This window comes from Neoarius graeffei, chromosome 26 (genome assembly GCF_027579695.1).
Source record: "Neoarius graeffei isolate fNeoGra1 chromosome 26, fNeoGra1.pri, whole genome shotgun sequence".
In the NCBI taxonomy this organism is placed as follows: Eukaryota; Metazoa; Chordata; class Actinopteri; order Siluriformes; family Ariidae; genus Neoarius; species Neoarius graeffei.
The window spans coordinates 18,269,944-18,295,201 of record NC_083594.1 but is presented as its reverse complement, the minus strand read 5'-3'; the positions used below and the strand labels follow the sequence as shown (position 1 = coordinate 18,295,201).

General features: G+C 42.4%; 1 protein-coding gene across 1 annotated transcript in view; it reads right to left on the bottom strand.

Moving 5' to 3' along the window:
- grip2b (glutamate receptor interacting protein 2b) overlaps window positions 1-25,258 on the bottom strand; it is a 455,064-nt gene that overhangs the window by 56,664 nt on the left and 373,142 nt on the right. The window contains exons 11-14 of the mRNA XM_060909766.1: window positions 20,419-20,571; window positions 19,841-20,030; window positions 5,520-5,665; window positions 891-971 (exon numbers count right to left, since the gene is read on the bottom strand). Of these exons, the coding sequence (XP_060765749.1) occupies window positions 891-971; window positions 5,520-5,665; window positions 19,841-20,030; window positions 20,419-20,571 (570 nt within the window). The remainder of the gene's footprint in view (window positions 1-890; window positions 972-5,519; window positions 5,666-19,840; window positions 20,031-20,418; window positions 20,572-25,258) is intronic.

Below are 25,258 nucleotides of genomic sequence, written 5' to 3'. Positions count from 1 at the left end.
ATCTTTCCACTCAAGAAGAGGCTACTTGGTGGTTCACGTCAGATTTTGCATCACATCTCTTAGACAAGGCTTTAAATGTTTGAAGATTGTGAAAAAATCTGTACAGAAAGCTAGAAGGTTTGTAAATGATAATATTGAGAAAATGAGATGAAAATGAAAAATGTGATATGACTCAACAATACAATTTGAAGCAAATAAATTAATATTTTTTGAAGAAGCAGCTGCCTTTGTCACATGCAAGCACAGTGAAATTCCTCCTCTGCATTTAACCCATCTGAAGCAGTGAACACACACCAGTGGGCACCCAGGGATCAGTTGGGGGTTAGGTGCACTTCAGCCATAATCCAGAGAGAGGGGAAAGTGCTATTTATTTCTGACAGTCCTGGGAATTGAACCAGTGACCCTTTGTGCTCAAGGCTGTTTCTGTAACCTTCAGGTCATGGCTGCCCCCAAATAACATCGCGCGCTCTGTCGAAGCAAACACTTCCTTCGAGCAGGAGTCTAACCGGCGACCGAAGAACGGCCTCCACTCCATAAACTGGGCTATCGAAGGGGACCCCAACCATCCATCCATCCTGCTTATCCATCAGAATTGCGGAGGAAGCTGGAGCCAATCCAATTTGACATTGGGTGAGAGGCGGGATATACCCAATCATATACTCCTTGATGAAATATAATCTATCGGAGTATTTGGGAGTGTGTTGGTTGAAAAGATTTTGAGTAAGAGTTCCATTACTTGTCAGTTATGCAGCTCCAGTGCAGATGTCGGATATTAAACCTGTCTTGTGGAAGCTTGTATAAACCTTTCTTTTGCAGAATTATTCCTCTGAAATGAAGCCAGGGACAAAGAAAAAACTTGATACTAATACAGCATGGACATTGGCTCTTACCACTGATCGTAATCCCAAGCTCGACTCCTCTCTTCTTTGGCAGCTTCACATGAAAGGTACCACTACTGGGCACTACTGACTCTGTTGAATAGCAGAAGTAGTGTGATTGGAATTTCTTCCATATGTATTGGAATGCATTCCAAAAATATAAATATATATGTATAAAATACACCTATGGCCAAACATCTGTGGACGCCTGACCTTCACACCCATATATAGATCTTTCCTAAACTACTGTCACAGAGAAAGAAGCATAGAATTGTCCAGAATGCCTATCTATGCTGTAACATTCCAATTTCAACCCCATTGAAAACCTTTGGGATGAACCAGAACGCTGACTGCACTCCGAGTCTCCTCGCCTGACATCAGTGCCTGACCTCACTAATGCTCTTGGGGCTGAAGAAGCACAAATACTCACAGCTACTGTGTGTTCCAAAATCTAGTGGAAAGCCTTTCCAGAAGAGCAGAGGTTATTATGACAGCAAAGGGAGGACCAAATCTGGAATGGCATGTTCAACAAGAACATATAGGTGTGATAGTTAGGTGTCCATAAATGTTTCGCCATATACAGTGTCTTACAAAAGTATTCACCCCATTCGTGTTTGTCCTGTTTTGGCACATTACAAGCTGGAATTAAAATGGATGGCGGGGGGTTAGCACCATTTGATTTACACAACATGCCTACCACCTTAAAGGTGGAAATTATTGAATGGGCGAAGGCCCTATTGCTCTTGTAAGAGTTCACTATTCTTCTTCTTCTTCTTCTTTATTTTTCTCCGCTGTTGGGCCATTTTCGGGGCGCTTGCCATGGGCGAAAACGCACGAAATTTGGCACCAGTTCCGAGAATTGCCACCGCTACTCAGAACCAGAAGCCCAAACTTGGCCGGGGCTCAGGGCCTCTATAGCGCCCCCTAAGTCGTTGTGATTTTGGCCTCCCACATTAAGGTGCCTGGTTGCCATGTAGTTTGTAGTAGTGGCATGCCATTTGGTACGCATGTGTATCTCACTAAGCCGGACAAAAATGTAATGCCAATGCATTAGCCACGCCCAACAGGAAGTGAGGTAATTTCACTTTTGTGCGAAATGCATGGCCACGAAGACGGCGCAACTCCTCCTAGACCGTTCATAGGAATGTCACCAAAATTGATACACATCATCTACAGACATGGCTGACAAAAGTTACTAAATACGTTTCACGTAGGATAAACCGTTCAGAAGTTATACGTCAATCAATTTTCAATGCAAAATTTTACATGCTTAAAAATTCATAACAAATCTTCTAATTGCTCAAAACTGCTCATACTTCACACGCAAATCACTCATTGGGTTTCTGACATGTTACCCAATTTCTGTGATATTTCGCCACTGGGGGCGCTATTTTTGGGCAAAAATTCCAATCTTTCCTCAAATTTGGTCAAACTTCACGGCCACCCTCTTACTACCTCCCATGTCATGTATACCACATTTTGGGAATTTTCGTCCATGGGGGGCGCTGTTTTTGGCCGACGCAATTGCTCCAAAACGGGTTTTTGGTAAATAATTCCTTAATGCTTTTCCTTCACACCTCTGCCTTGTGATAGTACGTTGCTGTTGTAGACACTTATTTTTCCAACTCATAATCGCTCATGTACAGCATAGCGCCACCTACTGACATGGGAAAAACCAAAAAATTTATTCTTCACAAATCTATATCTCATCTTCTATTTACTCAATTGTCATCAAACTTCATACGCAAACTCTTCATAGCTCACCTGACATATACGCCAAATTTTGTGCACTTTCGCCCCTGGGGGTGCTGGTTATGGCAAAAATGATATTGCAGCTTCTGATTTGTCAAACTTGGCAAGCAAACTCTTTACAAGACCCTTATTGGGGCGCTTGCCATGGTCGACAACGCACAAAATTTGGCTCCTTTTTCTTAGACTGCCACCGCAGGCGGGCCTCAGGGCCTCTACAGCGCCCCCTAACGTGTTGTGATTTTTGCCTCTCGCATTAAGGTGCCTGCTTGGCATATAGTTTCTAGTTATTATTATTATTATTAGGGCCCGAGCACCGTACAGTGCGAGACCCTATTGTTTTTGAAGGACTATTATTATTATTATTATTATTATTATTATTATTATTATTATTAGGCCCCGAGCACCGTACAGTGCGAGACCCTATTGTTGCCATGTGTCCAATTCTGTGCTTTGTCGCCATTGTGGGAGTAATGTCTCTTGCTGAAGAAGCTGTGGAAGGTATTTCGCGGGGACGCATGCCCCCGCCCCCCTTGGCCGCTGGCGCGAGGGCCCGTCAAGGCCGCTTGCGGCTTTAATTATTTTTTGAAATTGTGTCACAAACAATAATTAAGATGAAAAAACAGAAATCTGGAGTGTGCATAAGTATTCCCCCCAACAAAGTCCATAATTTATAGAGCCACCTTTTGCTGCAGTTACAGCTGCAAGTCCCTTGGGTAGGTCTCTTTTGGCTTAGCACATCTAGCCACTGGGATTTTTGCCCATTCCTCAAGGCAAAACTGCTCCAACTCCTTCAAGTTAGATGGATTGTATTGATGTACAGCAATCTTCAAGTTATGCCACAGATTCTCAATTGAATTGAGGTCTGGGCTTTGATTAGGCCATTCCAAGACATTTAAATGTTTCCCTTTAAACCACTCCAGTGTAGATTTAGCAGTATGTTTAGAGCCATTGTCCTGCTGGAATGTAAACCTTCATCCCAGTCTCAATCATCTGGCTGACTCAAACAGGTTTTCTTCCAGAATTGCCCTGTATTTAGTGCCATCCATCTTTCCTTCAATCCTGACCAGCTTTCCTGTTTCTGCAGATGAAAAACTTCCCCACAGCATAATGCTGCCACCACCATGCTTCACTGTAGGAATGGTGTTCTCAGGGTGTTGGGTTTGCACCACACATGGTGTTTCCCATGATGGCCAGAAAGTTCAATTTTAGTCTCATCTGACCAGAGAATCTTCTTCCATGTGTTTGGGGAGTCTGCCACATGCTGTTGGGCAAACTCCAAACATCCATTCATTGATTATCTGTAGCCGCTTATCCTGTACAGGGCTGCAGGCAAGCTGGAGCCTATCCCAGCTGACTATGGGCAAGAGGCAGGGTACACCCTGGACAAGTCACCAGGTCATCGCAGGGCTGACACATAGAGACAAACAACCATTCACAATCACATTCACACCTACGGTCAATTTAGAGCCATCAATTAGCCTAACCTGCATGTCTTTGGACTGTGGGGGAAACCGAAGCACTCAGAGGAAACCCACGCAGACATGGGGAAAACATGCAAACTCCACACAGAAAGGCCCTCGTCAGCTACTGGGCTCGAACCCAGGACCGTTTTGCTGTGAGGTGACAGTGCTAACCACTATGCCGCCCCAAACTTCAAACATGTATTTTTTTTTTTTTTCTTTAAGTAATGGCTTTTTTCTGGCCACTCTTCCATAAAGCCCCACTCTGTGGCATGTACGGCTTAAAGTGGTCCTATGGACAGATACTCCCGTCTCCACTGTGGATCTTTGCAGTTCCTTCAGTGTTATCTTTGGTGTCTTTGTTGCATCTCTGATTAATGCCCTCCTTTCCCGGTTTGTGAGATTTGGTGGGTGGCCTTCTCTTGTCAGATTTGTAGTCGTCCCATATTCTTTCCACTTTGTTATAATGGATTTAATGGTGGTCTCTGGGGGGCGGCACGGTGGTGTAGTGGTTAGCACTGTTGCCTCACAGCAAGGAGGTCCTGGGTTCGGGTCCAGCAGCCAGCGAGGGCCTTTCTGTGTGGAGTTTGCATGTTCTCCCCATGCCTGCATGGGTTTCCTCTGGGTGCTCCAGTTTCCCCCAAAGGCATGCAGGTTAGGTTAATTGGTGGCTCTCAATTGTCTGTAGGTGTGAATGTTTGTTTGTCTCTGTGTGTCAGCCCTGCGATAACCTGGCGACTTGTCCAGGGTGTACCCCCCCTCCCCCATAGTCAGATGGGATAGGCTCCAGCTTGCCTGTGACCCTGTAGAACAGGATAACCGGCTACCAATTATGGATGGTTGGATGGTGCTCCCTGGGATATTCAAAGTTTGGGATATATTTTATAACCTAACCCTGATGTATACTTCTCCATAACTTTGTCTCTGACCTGTTTGGAGTGCTCCTTGGTTTTCATGTTGCTTGCTTAGTAGTGTTGCAGAGTCAGGGTCCTTCCAGAACAGGTTGATTTATACAGACATCATGTGACAGATCATGTGACACTTTGATTGCACACAGGTGGATCTTAATCAACTCATTATGTGACTTATGAAGTGAATTGGTTGGACCAACTCTTATTCAGGGGTTTCATACGAAAGGGGGTGAATACCTATGCACACTCCAGATTTCTGTTTTTTCATCTTAATTATTGTTTGTGTCACAATAAAACAACAATTTGCACCTTTAAAGTGGTAGGCATGCTGTGTAACTCAAATGGTGCTAACCCTCCAAAATCCATTTTAATTCCAGCTTGTAAAGCGACAAAACAGGACAAACACCAAGGGGCAATGAATACTTTTGCAAGACACTGTAGTGTATTAATTATTACAAAACCTTTGTTAGTGTATATGTCATCCTGCAGATTTATGGTGTCCACCTGAATATACAAACCTGCTACATCAAACTCAATCTCTAGTGTGACCTTATTATTCAGAGCAGCATCTCGGAGCAGCTGATTGGCCTCCTCCATCGTGCCATCCTCTGTGGGAATCCCATTGATTGACAAGAGCCGGTCACCAACCTGGAGCAGCCCACACCTGCCAATCAAACCAGCATCATTAAAACAAGAGCAACTATATTTGAAGTAACCAGAAAAATTATCTACGCTTGTCATATATCAAAAGTAGAATTTAACTCTCACATATAATGCAACCTTGTGCATGTTTTGCAACACACCGTTGATACATCATATGATGAAATAATTTGCCGAACAGAAAGAAAGCACCACTTGAGGACTTGATTGATGCGAGGCGGTAAAAGTGTGTCAGAAGAGCTCTTTTACAGAATCATAATGAGCTGTGCTAATCAAACATCGCAGTGTTTGCTGTAATCTACATTTAAATGAGAATACATCTGCCATCTAACTGTAATGAAATGGAAATTAGGACGATGTGAGTTTTACTGTGAGTCCCACTCATTAAAAAAATAAATAAAATCTTACACTGCCATTATATCTGGGATTTCACATAAGTAATACTTGGATGAGTCTATCCACAGCTCTCAGTGAGTACTGTGGTCATCTCTCCTGTTCTATTTTCAAGCGTGACTCATGTTTAAACACATTCATTTCCATAATAGACTCCATTCAATGAATTATCACATCATCTACATATTGCAGGCAAAATATGACTGGAAAACTGTGTGCTTGATAAATTGTACCATTAAGTATAAATTCATGCAGATGGGGCAATTAACAACATTAAAGGAGAACTGAAGTCATTTTTAAACTTGCTTTATTTTTAATTAACGTGTTATTCAATTATGTTTTCAGTTTTATTAACCTTATATCATGACTTGTATTGGCAAATAATTGCAATTAAATATTATACTCATTAGCCTATTCGGTTTTTAGCCATGTTGAATTTAATTCATTTGGTCCACGGCAGGCGACACGGTGGTGTAGTGGTTAGCGCTGTCGCCTCACAGCAAGAAGGTCCGGGTTTGAGCCCCGTGGCCGGCGAGGGCCTTTCTGTGTGGAGTTTGCATGTTCTCCCCGTGTCCGCGTGGGTTTCCTCCGGGTGCTCCGGTTTCCCCCACAGTCCAAAGACATGCAGGTTAGGTTAACTGGTGACTCTAAGGGCCCGTTTACACGAGGACGCTGTCGGGTAAAAATGACTAAATATTTTATCGAAAGTGCCTTTCGTCTACACGGGGACGGCGTTTCCGAGGCTGAAAAACGTAAAAAATTGAAAACGCCTTCCAGAGTGGATAAGTTAAAAACAGCCCCCATTGCATATCCGTCTAAACTACCCAATACGCGAAACTCTGCTCGGATCTGCTCACGTCGGATACGCGTTTACGTCATACATATGTCATATACTGTACATGCCAACCCGGGAAGCAAGAAAGTAAGTAAAAAAGTAAGAGCATGTCTGATTACATTGATCCAACGGACCTTCAAGCTGCTCTGGCAGCTTTAATAAACGTCCAGGAGTCCTTCGAACATCTATACCGAATCTGCACATATACCGTTAATGAACAGAGGCGGGTATAGTATGCTCTTACTTTTTTATTTACTTTCTTACTTACCATAGCCAGAGTAGTCAAAGTTTTCGCGGCGCAGATGTGCAGATCAGACAAGATGGAAGACGTTGCGCATGCGTGCAGACATAGCGGAGGTCTTTCACAGCACCACCTAACCGCCTGGCATGCACATCCAATTGAATTCCATACATTTATGCGTCACCGTATAGACGCAGATTTCCTCCTTGAAAACGGTCGTGTAGACGCAGAAAAAAGTGAGAACGAAAACGGACTTTTGCGTTTTTGTTTCAGACCGTCCCCGTGTAAAGTGGGCCTGAATTGACCGTAGGTGTGAATGTGAGTGTGAATGGTTGTCTGTGTCTGTGTGTCAGCCCTGTGATGAAGTGGCGACTTGTCCAGGGTGTACCCCGCCTTTCGCCCGTAGTCAGCTGGGATAGGCTCCAGCTTGCCTGCGACCCTGTAGAACAGGATAAAGCGGCTAGAGATAATGAGATGAGATGAGATGAGATGAGATGAGATGGTCCACTCCAGGCGTCGTTTATCCATGCGATCTTCAAGAGACTTGTGCGAGACTTCGAAACGTGAAGTGTCAGCCAGGTGTCAGTGCCGACATTTTGAAAACTGTTTTCCAAACAAAATATTGCACAAAAACAAGTTTAAATGACGATTACTGCCTACTTTTTTCAAACCTTCCTGATTGCTATCAAAACAAACAAAACTTCCGGCTTGATTACATCAGCATTCGAAAGAGAGCACGCACGTCTTTTGACAACATTGGTAGATGTTGGTCACTTTGATTTCCACTGTATGTTTTACTTCCGTCCTATGATGTCTCGCACAGGTCTCAAGGAATCTCGTTTACGACCATTGCTTTGACATATGGACTGATATATTACATAGCATATTTCAAACACTCATAACTTGCTATAGCAGTGACAAAATAGCGATCAAAAATGCATTCCCATATTTAATAAAATGAGATAAATAGAATTTTGATAATAAAAAATTTGCCTTCAGTTCCCCTTTAAGGTAGAATCACCAGTCAGATCACAAATGCTACCGTAACAAACTTTAGACTTCAGAATGGCTAGCCAATTTTATGTTGTACTGCATATGCAACTATTTGTAGAATTAAATAACATTTCACTGGTGTGTGTATAGCAGTTGGTCCCTTTTTACTTGCTTTCTTCATGTTTCCTCCCGTATCGTTTTAATCAAAATGACACTCTGCAGAGAGCCTTTCCATGACATGGTCAATGTGACAAGGTCAACCAACCATGTTACTCACTGCCCCACTATCTACTAGGAGCAGACTACACCACCACATCACAGACCATCAATTTCAGGTGGACCACAGATCACTTCCCAGATTATTTTAGGAGCTTTTTTTATTTTATTTATAAATTTTTTAAAACGGAATGTTACCCAAAATTCATGGCACAACCCCAGCAGCAGATTTCTTTTAGGAACAGATAACAAAAAAAATTCCAAGCCATCATTTTCAGGTGGACCAGAGTTCAATTCCCAGGACCTCATGCAAGTTCAAAACCAGATTTCGCACATTCAAATGAAGTAAACTCTTGATGCAAACATTTTCTGAAAAAGTGCAAGTGTCTAACCCAATTTTTCCCCCCAATCCCTCAATCAGTAGCCAATTCCCTCCCATCAGCAGAGTCTAACTTCAAGTGTCTGGGAGGGTGAAGCTGTAGGGCAGCGAAACACACTTGAAGGAGAGCATAAATTATCCTAATCTGTATACATGAGCACTGACTGATGAGGGAACAAGGCTAATAAACCAAAATAATATTTATAAATTTCACAAACCCACTCTAGAAACAGATCACATGGTAATGCTAAAGAAGTACCTAATAAGGAGGTCTACAAAAGAAGGATAGCCCAAAGGTCAAACAGTGTAAAATGAGTTATGGGCTTTGGAGTTAGAGGTCCACCCATACACATCGTTCATCAGGCTGGAACTCTACATCTGACCCTAAGCTTACGGAGTACGTCAAGATACAAGCACTGACAAAACACAGCACAGCGCTGTATAAGCTCTACATCAGGCCTGCATTTAATTAGCCTACTTCTGTTTCTGCTACAGTTACCGTTCTCCATCTGTACTGTAACAGCAGCTATCTGCAGGTTCTGCCCCATATCTCAAGTCTTTTGAGAACTCAAGAATCCAAGAAAGGTTTAAACTATATACATTTCTACATTTGTAAGATGGCATGGGAAAACCTGCCAGATGTAAACGAAATGCTGTAAAACAGCCACAAATGACCAAAAATGGATTTTAGCCTAATCAATCACATACAGCTGTCAAAATGTCTGCCATGCTCCTGCACCATCTTATTATCATCATCAAAACAGAGATCACTATACACTTGTACACACTTGTACAAACAATAGTGGACAAAGTTTTAAAATGTTTAAATGAGCTCAAAAGAAGCAGCCAAAAGAACTAAGCTGAGTTTCCCAAAAGCATCGCAGCACAAAGATCATTAAATGGTACAGCGAACATCACAATGAACATTCTCTCACCTAGTTAAGATGCTCTTAGCGTTAAGAGGCTTTTGAGAAACTCACTCCTGATCAGTCGAGTGAAGAGACGACACTGAGGCTCATGTTTAAATGCTGTGACTCAGGTGATGAGACAGAGAGTAAAGGAAAATTATAGGATTCTTAAACCTGGGCACTATTTTCCCGTCTCTTTAGGTCTGAATATTTACTAGGGACAAAAATGATTGAAATAAAAATTTAGGATCATGTCTATTCAAATTGAATGTAATTTTATCCAACCCCAATTCCAAAAAAGCTGTGTTAAATGTAAATAAAAACAGAATGTGACTATTTGCAATTAACGGAAACCATATATTTAATTGAAAATAGTACAAAGACAATATATCACATGTTGAAAATGAGAAATCTTGTCTTTAAAAAAATATATGTTCATTTTGAATTTAGTGCCAGCAACATGTTTCAAAAAAAGTTAGGACTGGGGCAACAAAAAAAAAACTGGAAAAGTTGTGTAATGTTAAAAAAAAGAAAAAAAAATTATTTGGTTACTTGGTAACAGGTCAGGAATGATTGGGTATAAAAAGAGCATCCTAGAGAAGCTGAGTCTCTCATAAGTAAAGATGGGCAGGGGTTCACTGCTCTGTGAAAGACAAATCGGGCAACAATTTAAAGGAACAGTCCACCGTACTTCCATAATGAAACTTCTGCGCGCTTCGGCAGTGCATTGATACAGAGCTCAGATATCAATGCGCTGCCGAAGCGTGCAGAAGGTGTTAGTACGCCTGACATTATAGTGCGGACTTTCCATAGCATAGAAAATCGCTACGTTTCAATTTGTGTAACTGAACTTGTTTCATATCACTGGTCATATAAACCTATGTAAACAGGAAAAACGCGGAAGAGTTTGGTCGCATCTAACTACAGCCCCAAAAAATACCATTGGCCATGCTGAGCCTAGCTACATTGCTAACAGGAGTGACAGCGCGTCTGACTGACTGGGAGGTCGCGCAAAGCTCGGAGAGGTACGGAGCAGCTCGTCTCAATTCAGATAAGAGCATATTTCATTATGGAAGTACGGTGGACTGTTCCTTTAAGAAGAATTTTCCTCAACGTAAAATTGCAAAGAATTTGGGGATCACATAATGTACAGCACATAATATCCTTAAAAGATTCAGAGAGAGCGGTGTAGTGGTTAGCACAATCGCCTCACAGCAAGAAGGTCCTGGGTTCGAGCCCAGTGGCCAATGGGGGCCTTTCTGTGTGGAGTTTGCATGTTCTCCCCGTGTCTGTGTGGGTTTCCTCCGGGTGCTCCGGTTTCCCCCACAGTCCAAAGACATGCAGGTTAGGCTAACTGGTGACTCTAAATTGACCGTAGGTGTGAATGTGAGTGTGAATGGTGGTTTGTCTCTATGTGTCAGCCCTGCGATGACCTGGCGACTTGTCCAGGGTGTACCCCGCCTCTCACCCATAGTCAACTGGGATAGGCTCCAGCTTGCCTGCGACTCCATACAGGATAAGGCAGTTACTGATAATGGATGGATAGATTCAGAGAATCTGGAAAAATCTCTGTACGCAAGACAAGAGACTGAAAGCCAGCATTGGATGCCTGTGTTCCTCGGTGCCTCAGGCAACACTACATTAAAAACAGAGACGATTCTGTAGTGAATATCATGCTTTGGGCTCAGGAACACTTCAGAAAACCATCGTCTGGGAAAACAGTTCATTACTACAGCCACAAGTGCAAATTAAAACCGGATATAAACAATATCCAGAAACACCGCCACCTTCTCTGGGCCCAAGCTCTTTTACAATGGACTGAGGCAAAGTGGAAAACTGTCCCGTGGGCTGATGAATCAAAATGTGAAATTCTTTTTAGAAATCATGGACCCCACGTCCTCCAGGCGAAAGAGGAGAGGGACCATCCGGCTTGTTATCAGTGCACAGTTCAAAAGCCAGCATCTGTCATGGTATGAGGGGGCATTAGTGCACATAACATGGGTAGCTTGTACATGTGGGAAGGCATCATTAATGCTGAATGATATATACAGGTTTTGGAGCAATATGCTGCCATCCAGACGGCATCTTTTTCAGGGAAGGCATTGCTTATTTCAGCAAGACAAACCGCATTCTGCATGTATTACAGCTGCATGACTCCAAAGTAAAGAGCCCGGGGACTAAACTAGCCTGCCTGTAGTCCTGACCTGTCTCCCACTGAAAACATTTAGCACATTATAATGCATAAAATACGACAAAGGAGACCCTGAACTGTTGAGCAACTGAAATTGTATATCAGGCAAGAATGGGGCAACATTTCTCTTTCAAAACTACAGCGACTGGTTTCATCAGTTCCCAAATACAGTACTTTGTTAAAAGTAGAGATGATGCAACACAGTGGTAAACAACTTTTTTGAAACATACTACTGGTATCAAATGCAAAATGAGCATATTTTTTTCCAAAAGAGTTATAAAATTTCTCAGTTTCAACATTTCACATGTTGTCTTTGTCCTATTTTCAAGTAAATATAGTATTTACATAAATGCAAATCATCACATTCTCTTTTTATTTAGATTTTACACAGCTTTTTTGGAATTGGGGTTGTGTTTGTGAAAGCCTTGAATCTGTACAGCATTTGTTATTTTAAAATAAAATAACATTTTTGTATTTTATGTCTGACATTGATATTGATGGTGTCCTTTGGTTCAAATTATTAAAGCAGTTTGTAGAAATGTAGCCAATATCCAACAATAAACAGTTAATACTAGTTAATAATTAATAATAAGGAAGTGAATAACTCTAATTTAAAAAGATTGGAGACTAACATTGACAATACTCCCCAGGGTCAACACCATAACATGAAATCTTCTCAGAAATGCCTCATGAAATCTCACATTACTGAAAAGAAGCAGGAACGAATGCAAACAATGAGTAATTTGTCGTGGGATTCAAAACACTGGCCTACTGTCACTCCGATAAGCTGATGAGAATTCATGCACCACACTGCATAAACATGACTATGACAAACTCCAACCTCCTAAACATTTCCAAAGTTCAACCACAACTTCAAATCACCCTGATAAGAGGTGAAATTCTGCTTCGTCTTCATCCCTGCTGAGTTCTGACCCAGATTCTCATTTAACTCAACTCACATCGAGCCTGATATGTGCCAGCGTCTTTCCCTATGAACTACACAGACTGCTGTCATCAGCTCATCGAGCTCTCATGCCGCATAATTTTCATTTCATTTCACAGAATATAAATGGGCATGAATCACCCTTCAGGATGCAAAGGGTCAAGAAGAAGATGAGATGAGATGGGATGAGATGAGATGAGGTAATAGAGCACAGCCAACACAGTGTTGGTCTCTTACGGTAGGTGGATATTAGGCCAGCCTTGTGCAATACACACTTACTGTCCATTTTATTAGGCACACCTGTAGAATTAGACAATTATCAAATTAGCCATTCATGTGGCAGTGCATGAAATCAGTTATGACATAAGTCGAGTTATATTAACATCAAATGGAAGAAATGAGAAAAAAAATGACCTCAGTAACTTTGGCATAGTTGTTGGTGGCAGATGGGCTCGCTTGAGTATTTCAGAAACTGCTGATCTCATGGGGTTTTCACCCATAATAGTCTCTAGACTTTACACGGAATGGTAAAAAAAAAAGAAAAGAAAAAAGCCTTGTGGTAGAAATAGATCAGAGAAGAAATGCCAGACTAGCTGGAGCTGACAGCAAGTCTACTCAAATAACCACTCTGTACAACTGTGGTGAGCAGAAAAGCATCTCAAAATGCACAACACATTGAACCTTGATGCAGATGTGCTACAAGAGCCACAGACAACAACTGGTTTCGCTCCTGTTTCACAGGAGTTTGATGTTACAGAGGGTGGAGACTCACCCATACTGGACGGGCAAAGACTGGAAAAAGAGCATGTGGCATTTTTCTCTTACAGTACTTGAGTTATCATAGCCCTCATTACAGCTCAAACCAATTTGGTGAATGTCGTGAGGTTTGATTTCTCTTTTCCAAAAACAATGGTGTAGTCATAATATTAGTTATGGTGGTGTTTATTGTGCTTGTTTCCCAAGTGCAACAGGGAATAAGTGAAAAAAATATTTACAAATATACACAAGAAAAATGCCAAAGTCCATAAAAAAAGCCCCTATTTATACACAGTACTTCTTTTACTGGCAAAGTCTCTCCAGAGATGTTACCTCCTGTGTAACTCTCCACCAACTCCTCTCGAACTTGGAGGTAGCCTCCCTTTTATAGGCCCCAGGCTCCTCCTATAACCATGAAAGCCATCATAATCCATAATAATTTAACTCAGGCATGCCTAATTCTAATAAACAAAATATGAAAAAAATAGAGAAAAACATAATTCAGGTCCCAATATCACACTCTGATTCACCAATAAAGCTGGTAAGAAATCAAGAGAATTAAAAAAAAAAAAAACCCTACAAAATTATACTGACGTCACCCACAAGCGCCCCACCAATGAGTTTTTTAAAGCACAACAATGACGTTTACACTGTTTAAATAAATAAGGCACGGATGGCAGATGAATTATAGAGCGAAGTGGTGAGTAAAACCCAAAGATGATTTTATGGCAAATAAAGTGGTTATTTAGGAAGGCAGGTGTGCACCCTTGACGACTTAAAATGACTGACCAGTACAATTGAAACAAGATGAACGGTGATTATTGTGAGAGTGAAAATGGGTTCACTTCAGCTGTGCGTGCGCATGTGCATGCACACGTGCCACACCTCATGATGGGCTACTCCATCACACCATCGCCCTCCTCCCGGAGATTGGCAAAATTTGGCAATCTGGACAAGTAGTCTGCCACTATATTGGACTTGCCAGAACTGTGTTGAATGGTGAATTTGAATGGCTGCAGGGACAGGTACCACCGTGCCAAGCGGCTGTTGTGATCTTTCACCGAGTTGATCCAGGTGAGGGCACGATGGTCTGTCTCCAGGTCAAATTCTCTTCTCAGCAGGTAATACTGAAGGCTTTCTAATGCCCACTTGATCGCCAGGCCTTCCTTTTCCACTGCTGAGTACCTGGTTTCTCAGGGCAGAAGTTTGCAGCTCAAGTACAGGATGGGTCACTCGTCCCCCGGTTCTCCCTAAGCCAGAACATCTCCCAGGCCAACAGCAGATGCATCCACCTGCACCAGGAACCGCTTGTTGAAATCAGGGCTTTGAAGCACTGGTGAAGAGCACAGACAGGCTTTGAGGGTGCAGAATGCCCTCACACACTCTTCTGTCCAGGCCACTGGGTTTTTCTGATCCTTGGCAGTAAGCATAGTAAGTGGGACCGCAATCGTGGCAAACTGGGGCACAAACCTTCTGTACCACCCAGCTAGTCCCAGAAAGGATCGCACCTCCTTTTTGGTCCGAGGACTAGGGCAATTTTGGATAGCTTCCACCTTATCCACCTGTGATCGCACTTCTCTTCCTCCCAGCTGGTAGCCCAGGTACCTTGTCTCTTGTCGAGCCCAATCACACTTTGTAATGTTGAGGGTTAGTCCAGCACTCTGGATCCTCTCCAGGACCCACCTCAAATGCTGGACATGCTCTTTCCAGGTGTTGCTGAAGATTACCACATCATCAAGGTAGGCAGCACTACAATCTCCGCAACCTTGGAGGACTTTGTCCATCAATCGCTGAAAAGTGGCTGGGGCTCCGTGAAGCAAAAAAGGCATCACTGTGAACTGGAACAGGCCCGCAGGTGTGCAAAAAGTAGTGTATGGCCTGCTGGAAGGCTCCAGAGCCACCTGCCAGTACCCTTTACGCAACTCAAGGGTCGTGATGTATGTCGCCAACCCGATTTTCTCTAGCAGGTCATCAATCCTGGGTATGGGGTATGTGTCGAATGCAATCTCCTCTGGAGGTGTGGGTTCAAATCCCACTCCTGACACCAAATGTCATGAGATTCAATTTCTCTTTTACAAAAACAATGGCACAGTCGTAATCCTAGTTATGGTGGTGCTTATTGTGCTTGTTTCCCAAGTGCAACAGGGAATAAGTGAAAAAATAAATAAATAAATATACACTCCACCAAAAATCCACCAACTCCTCTCTAACTTGGAGGTAGCCTCCCTTTTATAGGCCCCAGGCTCCTCCTATAACCATGATAATTTAACCCAGGCATGCCTAATTCTAAGCGATTCTCCTTACTGACCTTTAAAATATTCAAACCAAGCCATCAGGCACCAACATCCATGTATCCAGTGAAATCACAATATTTCTGATATATTTCACAATATTCTATCTACATTCACTGGATATGAGCAATCGCACGCTCTGATTGGCTACTCTACTGCTAGGATATCAGCTCATATATCGTGAGTAGAGAAAAACAAAATGGGGGAGCGTGTTGCTGGACCAACCGAGGACGAAATTAAAAAAACTCTACTTGAGAACAAAACCCAAAAATTGTTATCAAGTATTTAAAAGAAACAGTAATAGCTAAAAGAGGATAGTTTTTGGTGGGTTATTTTTTTCCACCCAGTAGCTCCTGGTCCACACTCCAGCCCAGTCGGTGGCGGTAATGCACCTTTAAGTAGATTTACCAACCGCCAAAAAACCCTAAAGAAGAAGATGATGATACCCCCCCCCCAAAAAAAAGAAGCAACAAAATATGGAATAAAAGTATTTGATGGGAAGAGCGTATCTTCTTTTATTTTTCAAGAATTATTATTATAGCATTTTTCACAAACTGCTACTGTCATTTGGCCAGTTTGTTTACATTCTAAGCGGAAATGATTTTGTCGGACGTTTTGTATAAAGTTTTTATTTATCGAATTTGCAAAAAATAAAAATAAAAATGCTCTGCTCCTCAAAATCCAGTGACTGTGGAGAGAATGAAACAGTCATTCCACTCAATCTCGTCGTCCATGGCTTATAGCCGACTCGGTGCTACGCGCCTCGTCGGTTTTCAGCTCATATACCACTAGATTTCATGGAATAACTTAAATATATTGATGTTTGATGTCAGCATTAATTAGAAGCTTTCGACCTGTAGTTGCATGATTGTATGCACTGCATTGCTGTCACATGACTGACTCATGTGTACAGGAGTTCCTAATAAAGTAGTCAGCAAGTCTCATCTCATAACTGGGTGTGTGTGTATGTGTGTATGAATGTTTTTGTACGAGTGTCATCCCGAGGAGAAAGATAACAGAAAAACAATGTCATCCTTGAGACAAAAGGCTCTGATACTCTGTTGCTTCATAATATGAGACATTTTTCAATGTTAGAACATCAAATACAGGCGTGTAATGTTTTTTTTTTCTTTCCAATCGCTTAGGATCAAGACTAGCTCTATGACATGAGCAATTAAATGGCTTATAAAGGGATGTCACGGTCTTAGTTCTTATTATACTACATCTTTGACTGGTTAGGTGTTGATTAATTTGCTATAATAGCATGACTTTTACAGTAGTTTATGCAAATTACAGGTTTCTATTAAGGAGATGCTGATTTAACATTTGTGAAAGGAATTTCCAATCTGAGCATCAATGATAACATGACAAGCTGAGTTTTTCTCTCTTATTCTGGTCATTATAGCAAAAATATACCCCGACTGGATAATGCAGGAATCCTGAAATCACCCTAAAGGGGTTTATTTTGCAATAATGACTGACTCGTTGTACATTATGCCGCTTATTAGATGGTTACTAACTAAATTTGATACAAATGTTGATTTAAAAATGATTTTATTGCTTCCGCTCATGATGTGGTCCATAGCTACGATGTCGTAATTGACCAAACAGAACTGAGTATGCAAATGGGCCATGTGATAATTTTCCTATAACGGTACACAACATACACTCGGTCACTTTATTAGGTACACCTACCCACCCGCTGTTTTATGCAGTTCTCTAATCAGCCGATCCCTTGACAGCAGCACGATGTATGAAATCATGCAGATACAAATCAAGAGCTTCGGTTAATGTTCACAATGTTCAAACATCAGAATGGGAAAACTTGTGATCTCAAAGTGTGAGTTTCTTTCACTGTGGCATGGTGTTGGTTTGAGCCAGATGGACTGGTTTGGGTATTTCAGAAACTGCTGATTGATGTCCTGCGGTTTTCACACACAACAATCTCTAGAGTTTACACAGAATGGTGCAAAAAACAAAACACACTGAGTGAGTGAGTGAGTGAGTGAGTGACAGTTCTGTGGGTGGAAACAAATGCCTTGTTGATAAGAGAGGTCAGAGGAAAATGGCCAGATTGGTTCGAGCTGTCAGAAAGGATATAGTAACTCATATAATCACTCTTTACAACCGTGGTGAGCAGAAAAGCATCTCAGCATGCACAAAGCAGAACACCACATTGGGTTCCACTCCTGCCAGCCAAGAACAGGAATCTTAGAATCAAGAACAAGTTCCTATTAAAGTGGCCGGTGAGTGTAGGTTGGCTTGTGGATAAACACTAATGTGTGTGTGTGTCAGTATTAACATGTTCTTGATTTTGTTATTGTATTTTACCAAACCTTAAAGCATATACGCAGAACCATGGCCTCACTTTCATTTATAAATGCCTTGAGACCTCAAGAATGGCACAGGAAAAGTTTTAAGCGTGAACAATAAATCTAATATCGTAATTTTTACAATTTAAGTGATTCATATAGGTAGCGGTCTGAGTGAATGACCTTGACGTCCGTAACGTCACAACAGGAAGTCTATCGGTTTCCTTGCCATTTCCGTTATACTAAAACACAGAGCCGACTGCAACTCCAATCCTCCATTTTGAGCTAATTTATCACCATGCCACGTAGATGTGTTTTTGGCCGGTGCAGCAACACGACAGAAGGTGGATTTACGTTGCATTCATGGCCCAAGAATGTTCAAACTGTAAAGATTTGGACGTGTTTTGCGAGTTGTTCATGGGCACATTGGGCACCTATGAAGTGGTCTCTCCTTTGCCCTGCACATTTTACTGAAGATTCATACGAGACCTCTGATCTGTTGAGGAGCGTTGGCTATAAGCCCGTATTGAAAGAGGGTGCAGTACCAATAATTAAAGGAAAAGAAAACTACAAGAAAAGGAAAGGATTTATTTTATTTTATTTATTAATTTTTTTTAAAAGGAAAGTAAGTTCAGTTGCACCAGTCCTCCCAGAGTGAGCCGAGGGTTGTTGCTAAAACCTGGGATGGAACGGGACGTGACATATCGCTCGGGCAGTGACCTCCCTGCAGTTGTTGCTGAAACTGGTGACATCCCGCTCCGTCCCAGGTTTTAGTAATTGCCTGAGCCGAGCAGTAATGGCGGAATACACAGTATGAAGAAAAGTGAATGAGCGGACCAGCCGTCTGATTTCTGCGCTGGATATTGCTGCCATCTCGCCCTTACGTGGAAGAAGTGAATGAACGGAGAACTGAACGAACAACTGAAAGTCAGATTGTTTCAAAAACAATCGGCCTTCAAGAAGCGAGAATGCAGACGGGTAAACTCCGACTCTCATTTGGATTTAAAAAACAAAACAAAACACGTTGTTTACCTGCATTTAGATTAATACATATAACTTGTATTGTGTGTTTAAGTTACCAGAATAAGATTATTTAATTTGCTTCAGAATGTGATTGTCTCAGTTCATCTGATTATTTAATTTGCCTTTTATCAGTGAAAATTCATGCATGTACATGTATGTTGCACAAGTTATAACACCTATCCTGTTTTAATGAGAGTCAACCCACAATCAATGAAGTCAAATCAGTCTTAGTTGAGCAAGTCGGTAACGGTATTTCTTACTCTCACCGTAAATTTTTATTTATATGACTTTGGTCTATAGCTGTCAAAGGCCTTGGCCTTAAAACCGGTTACCGCTGTGACGTCACGCACTCAGGGCTGGCTGGCTCAGCGGCGCAGCTCGAATGCCAACTTTGTGGTCGATTTTAACTCTCAAAAATATATATTTTTTATTCCCATTTATGCAGCATACAAGAGTCAAGGATGGAGATACTATCCACTCAGAAATGTATTTAAAAATAAAGGCTCTGCGTATCTCCTTTAAGCATGCTGTTTGAAATGGATTTGAATTAAACAAATCCAAACAGTACTCTGACAGTTAATGGATTATTACAGAACAACTTCATAAGCATCAGTTTCAGAGTATTATGCTTCACTCGCTCAGCTGAAGAGTGTCATTTCCCAGCACCCCTGAGTTAGTGTATCTGTGTAGACGCTTACTTTTCCGCTGAGCTGTCAGGCTCTATAAATCGGATAACTGGAGGTGTGGAAAGCATCTCAGTGGCAAATATCCCCCCCTGCAGCTGAACTCCGAAGCCGCTGAGAGGATCTCCTGTTAGAGTGACCTCGCTGGACTCTGTATGAACTATCTGACCTCCAGGACCCACTGAACTCGAAGCGAGAGACACTGCTAAAAAAAAAAAGGGAGCAAGAAAACTAAGTTAGAAGGAGGACTAATTTCTGGGTTTTATTAATAATATTACCATCTGTCAACTAAACATTACAGCAAGTTGTATTAGGTTACACTGAGATTTTTCTCTGAAGCAACAAGCTGTGTTTCTATCCAGAAATCAATGCAGAGGGAAGCGCAAATGTCAAAGCTGCATGAAAACATACAGGATCATATTGTTGTATCAAACGAAAATAACAGATGGAGCTAGAAACTCAGTGTGATTGCTGTTCCTGTGATATGAGGCTGAGAATTGAAAGTTCAACCTGACATGATCAAGCACTTGCACACAAACTTGTAAGTCTTCATACCCCCCCCCCCACACACACACACGGACTAAGGTGCTTACACGAGCTCTTGTGCTCTTTTTTCCGCGGTCTCCTCTTGAGCATGGAGTTGCGGGGGCTCATGGGATGGGGAGTGCGGGGCAGAGTGCTGGATGACTGACTCGTCATGCCTGATGTAGTGGTGGAGGCGGGGGAGAAATTAGTGCAGACTACAGCTAGTGAAGGGGAGAGAAAGAGAGTTACATTTCAGACTGCGGTACCAGATTTTATTGGTGAAAGTCATTTACACTTTGGATTACAGTAACTTAATGATAGGGGAGAGCAGGGAGACTTGGGACACGTTTTCAGCTTTTGTAGATTGTGTGAAAGTCTTTGCAGGCAGTATCTCATTCATATGACAGAGAGTATTTACTATACCCTCTTACCACAACATTAGATTCTTAGCATGTCACATAGACTGGCCTTCACTTTTTGTGTCATTATTTTTTGCAGGGAGACATGAGACATTGAGGGGAGACTTTATGGGACATTATGTAGGGAGACTTGGGACATTGAAAGGAGTCATGGAACAAAAATAAAATACCTAGGCCTACATGTTTCATTTTGATTTATCATCAAAACTTGTAACACATGAACTTGTAGCGTAACTGGAACCAGGATGCTCAGATCATTTCAATCATGACAGCATTTTTATTTTAGGAAAAAAAAAAAAAGAGACCAGAGTTTGAGAACAATTTAGGAAGAAAAATCAAACCGGAAAAAAAATCAAACCAGGAGAAAGTCTAGTGAGTGGCCAGCGGATGGGGAGAGAATTAAAGTTTTTTCTTTAATTATTATTTATTTATTTTTATTATCTCCCCCCAGAGAGAGTTACCCTAGGCTGACACTTGCACGACTTTTGGCCACAATTTTGTCGTGGCAAGTCGTGCCATTTTGGGGCACGAACTGGGAGGCTCCCGCACTGTTCACGACTAGTTCACGCATAGTTCACGACGAGTTCACGAATGCGTGCCTGTCCACATTCACAAACTGGCACGACGAGTTCACGCATAGTTTGCGCATAGTTTACGCACTTCCCGCATTGGCACGACGAGTTTGCGCAATTTGGACGGTGTCGTGCCGACTTGGGCACGCCTGTGTCATGCACAACCTCATCCTCATCAGATACCCACACGCAATTTCAGAAGTGGACCGCGAAGATCCGGACACACATGATCTGATCCCTGGTGGATGGAGGACTGACTGACACCTGCAGGGGCTGCTGCCTCTAACCGGCCATCATACCCAGAAGGATGCAAAGGATCAGCGAGACTACCTGTCACATTACTACATGTCCCCTGCTGGTGCTGTCCCTTGGCAAGAAAGAATGGTAGTAGCTTCATGAGCTGCATCCACAGTTGTTCCATTTTTGAAATAAAAGAAACGAAACTCCCCCCCCCAAAAAAAAGTCATGAAGGAATAGAAAATAAAAGACATTAAAGAAAAAAGCAAGAAAAAAAATTGCGAATGGCGAGAAGTGTCCGGGAAGCCCTATATATACCCCCGCACTGACGCGAGCGCCACTGTCGCGCAGTAGTCGTGAACTGCTCGTGAACTCGTCGTGAACTGCTCGTGCCATGCGCAAACTGTTCGTGAAGTGCGTAAACTAGTCGTGAACTGCTTGTGCCATCAATGCATGACCGTGTCAGTGGGAAGGCACGGCCACGCTGCGACGCGCACCAATTCGTGAACATGTCGTGAACTACTCGTGAACTCGACGTGAGCTGTTCGTGAACTATTCGTGGCAGTTCGTGACAGTCGTGGCATGGCGCGCACTTCCACGCACTGGCACGCATCCTCCCGCATCGTCCCGACGAGTTCACGACGAGATCACGAACAGTTTGCGCATAGTTCACGACCCGGTCGCGAAATTTTGTCGTGACCAAAATTTTGAACATTTCAAAATTCTCGTCCCGACATGGCACGCAGTCACGACGGGTTTACGCACACTTCACGCCAGTTTACGACTAGTTTGCGCACTGGCATGACTCAAGTCGTGCCAATGCATGCCACGGAATCGTGCAAGTGTCAGCCTAGCCTTAGTTAACAGGCTTTAGGACAGGACGGGGAAACAGAAAAACTCCTTTTCACTGTCTCCTACAGTGCTGTTTGTCTCAGCCAGCTTCTCAAAAAAGGTCAGTATTCCATTACTCCCAAAAATAATGCTGTCAGTGTCCGCAAGTTGCTTGATTCCTTTCAGGGTAATCCTTCAGGCAGACCACCAGAGAAATGAACAAAAAACTACACTGCACTTGTTTCATGAGTTGTTCGGATACTCCCCCACAGACTCTTTCGCTATCGGCCCACTACTGATTCTTTGTGCTCATTCATAAAAGACCAAGCTCGCCTCTTGACTAAACGTCATCACACCAATAGATGTCAAAAGACGTGGAAATGCCCAAAACCACTGCAGTGGCAAAAAGCAGGGAGTGAATAAGGACAGAAATGAACGTGATGGTATGATGATTATCCATCCATCCATCATCTGTAGCCGCTTATCCTTTGTAGGGACGCAGGCAAGCTGGAGCCTATCCCAGCTGACTATGGGCGAGAGGCGGGGTACACCCTGGACATGGTTATTGCAGGGCTGACACAGAGAACCATTCACACTCACTTTCACACCTACGGTCAATTTAGAGCCACCAATTAGCCTAACCTGCATGTCTTTGGACTGTGGGGGAAACCGGAGCACCCGAAGGAAACCCACGCAGACACGGGGAGAACATGCAAACTCCACACAGAAAGGCCCTCACCAGCCACAAACCCAGGACCTTCTTGCTGTGAGGCGACAGTGCTAACCACTACACTACCGTGCCGCCCTGGTATTATGATTATTATTATTTTATTAATAAAAATAAGTTCTCGCTACAAACTGTATGAACACACAATGCTGGTACAGCGATAGAAAAATGTCAGTTTACCCAAAACCTGACGAGACAAAACAGTTCCATTCTCAAGAAGGAGTTATAAGTTTAATCCTCATGCAGGGACACGCCCACATTTAAAAAGTTAAACTATTTTATTTTCACACCTGCGTGTGCAACATATGGACTCTCAGGTACACTCCGGACAGCGCACGTGCTGCTAAGGACTCACACCTGCATGGGATTAAGGTGCAATCAGCGCACCTATATAAGGACTCGAAATGTACACTCACTTTGCGAAGTATTGCATTGTTAGACACTTTATTCAGCCTTGTTTTCTGATTGTTTCTCCTGGTTTCCTGATCCCTGATTTCCTCTTCTTTGTTTTTTAATCCTGCTTTGTCTATGATAGTCTGTGCCTCGCTCAACCTATTGCCTGTTTTGCTGTTTTTGATATATGCCTACTGTCTTGGATTGTTTGCTTGATTGTCATCTTTTTTAAAAAGATCTTCTGCACATACTGTACATCCGTCTCCAACCATCCCTGACAGAATACTTCACCCAGCTGACATTTATATTTGTAAATCACAAGAAAAAAACTGTAACATGAACAAACTGTCCCAACTCTCCCCATCTGGCCATTTTGAAAAAAAATTTTTTTTTCACAGAATTTAAGTTTAATAAATAATACTATATGTGGTAACTCTAGGCTACATACTTAAATTCTTAACAAAATCCTGAATTCACCAGTGTACATTACACCATAGAATGGAGATGGACTTCGAAGTAGAAAATAAAAGTTTTAGTTGACAAAAGTATTTAACTGCACAAACCTTACTGCAGAGTCCAGATTTGTTGCTCCAAAGGAAGTAGGTTATTCTCATTGGCAACATCTAACTTCTGATGTAATCTAAAACCTGACTGGTTGAAATTAATTTCTGGGAATACAAACTATCCCAAGTCTCCCCCGTCCCAAGTTTCCCCGCTCTCCCCTATTATATGAACCCTTGTCAAAATGTTTTTTAGAATTCTATAAAAACTCTATAGAAAATCCTATAGAAACCCCTCTTTCTATACAATCTCTATAGAACGCTATAGAACTAATACTCTATAGAAAATAGTTTCTATAGAAGTTGTATAGAAATAGTATAAATTCTATAGAAGTTGTACTCTATAGAAATGTCTGTGAAGATTCTCAGTCATCCAGGTCATAGTAACTGTGGGTGGTAAAAGAGAGCAACTGGACTTGCTTGAAGATTCTTGAAGACGTTTCACCTCTCATCCGAAAGGCTTCTTCAGTTCTGTCTGACTGGTAGGGAGTATCAGGTATTTATCCTCTCATGGATGAAAAGCTCATCTAAGGTGTCATTGAGTCATCCTGTTGGTGTGGGTCACTGGGGGCTGAATGTGAATGGCCTCGAGAGTCGTTAGGGTGATCAATGGATTGCCCATTAAGGTGATCAATGGAATGCTGATTCTCTGTCCTCCTGTGAGCCACTGAAAACAGCTGGGTTTTGGTGTGCATTCAGTTGTCTGGGAAGTGTGCCAAGGACTGCATTGTAGGTGGCTGATAAATTATGTCTTAGACCCCCACCTCTGTTCAGTGATGGCCATTCCAGGTTGACAAAAATGGCTTCTTTAACTCCTCACTCATACCAACGATCCTCTCTGGCTAAAATGCGTACGTTGCAATCCTGAAATGAGTGTCCTTTGTTGTTAAGATGAAGGTAGACAGCAGAGTCCTGGCCTGAGGAACTGGCTCTCCTGTGTTGAGCCATACGCCTGTGAAGCGGTTGTTTGATTTCAGCAATACATGAGTCCGTGCATTGCTCACTGCACTGAATTGCATACACCACGTTGTCCTGTTTGTGTCTGGGTATTCTGGGACTCCTTCAAGACAACACCTTACTGGATAGAACGAACCTCACCACGGACCAGATTTGCACCCTGCTTAACCTCTGCCTGACTACCACTTATTTCCAGTTTAATGAAAGTTTCT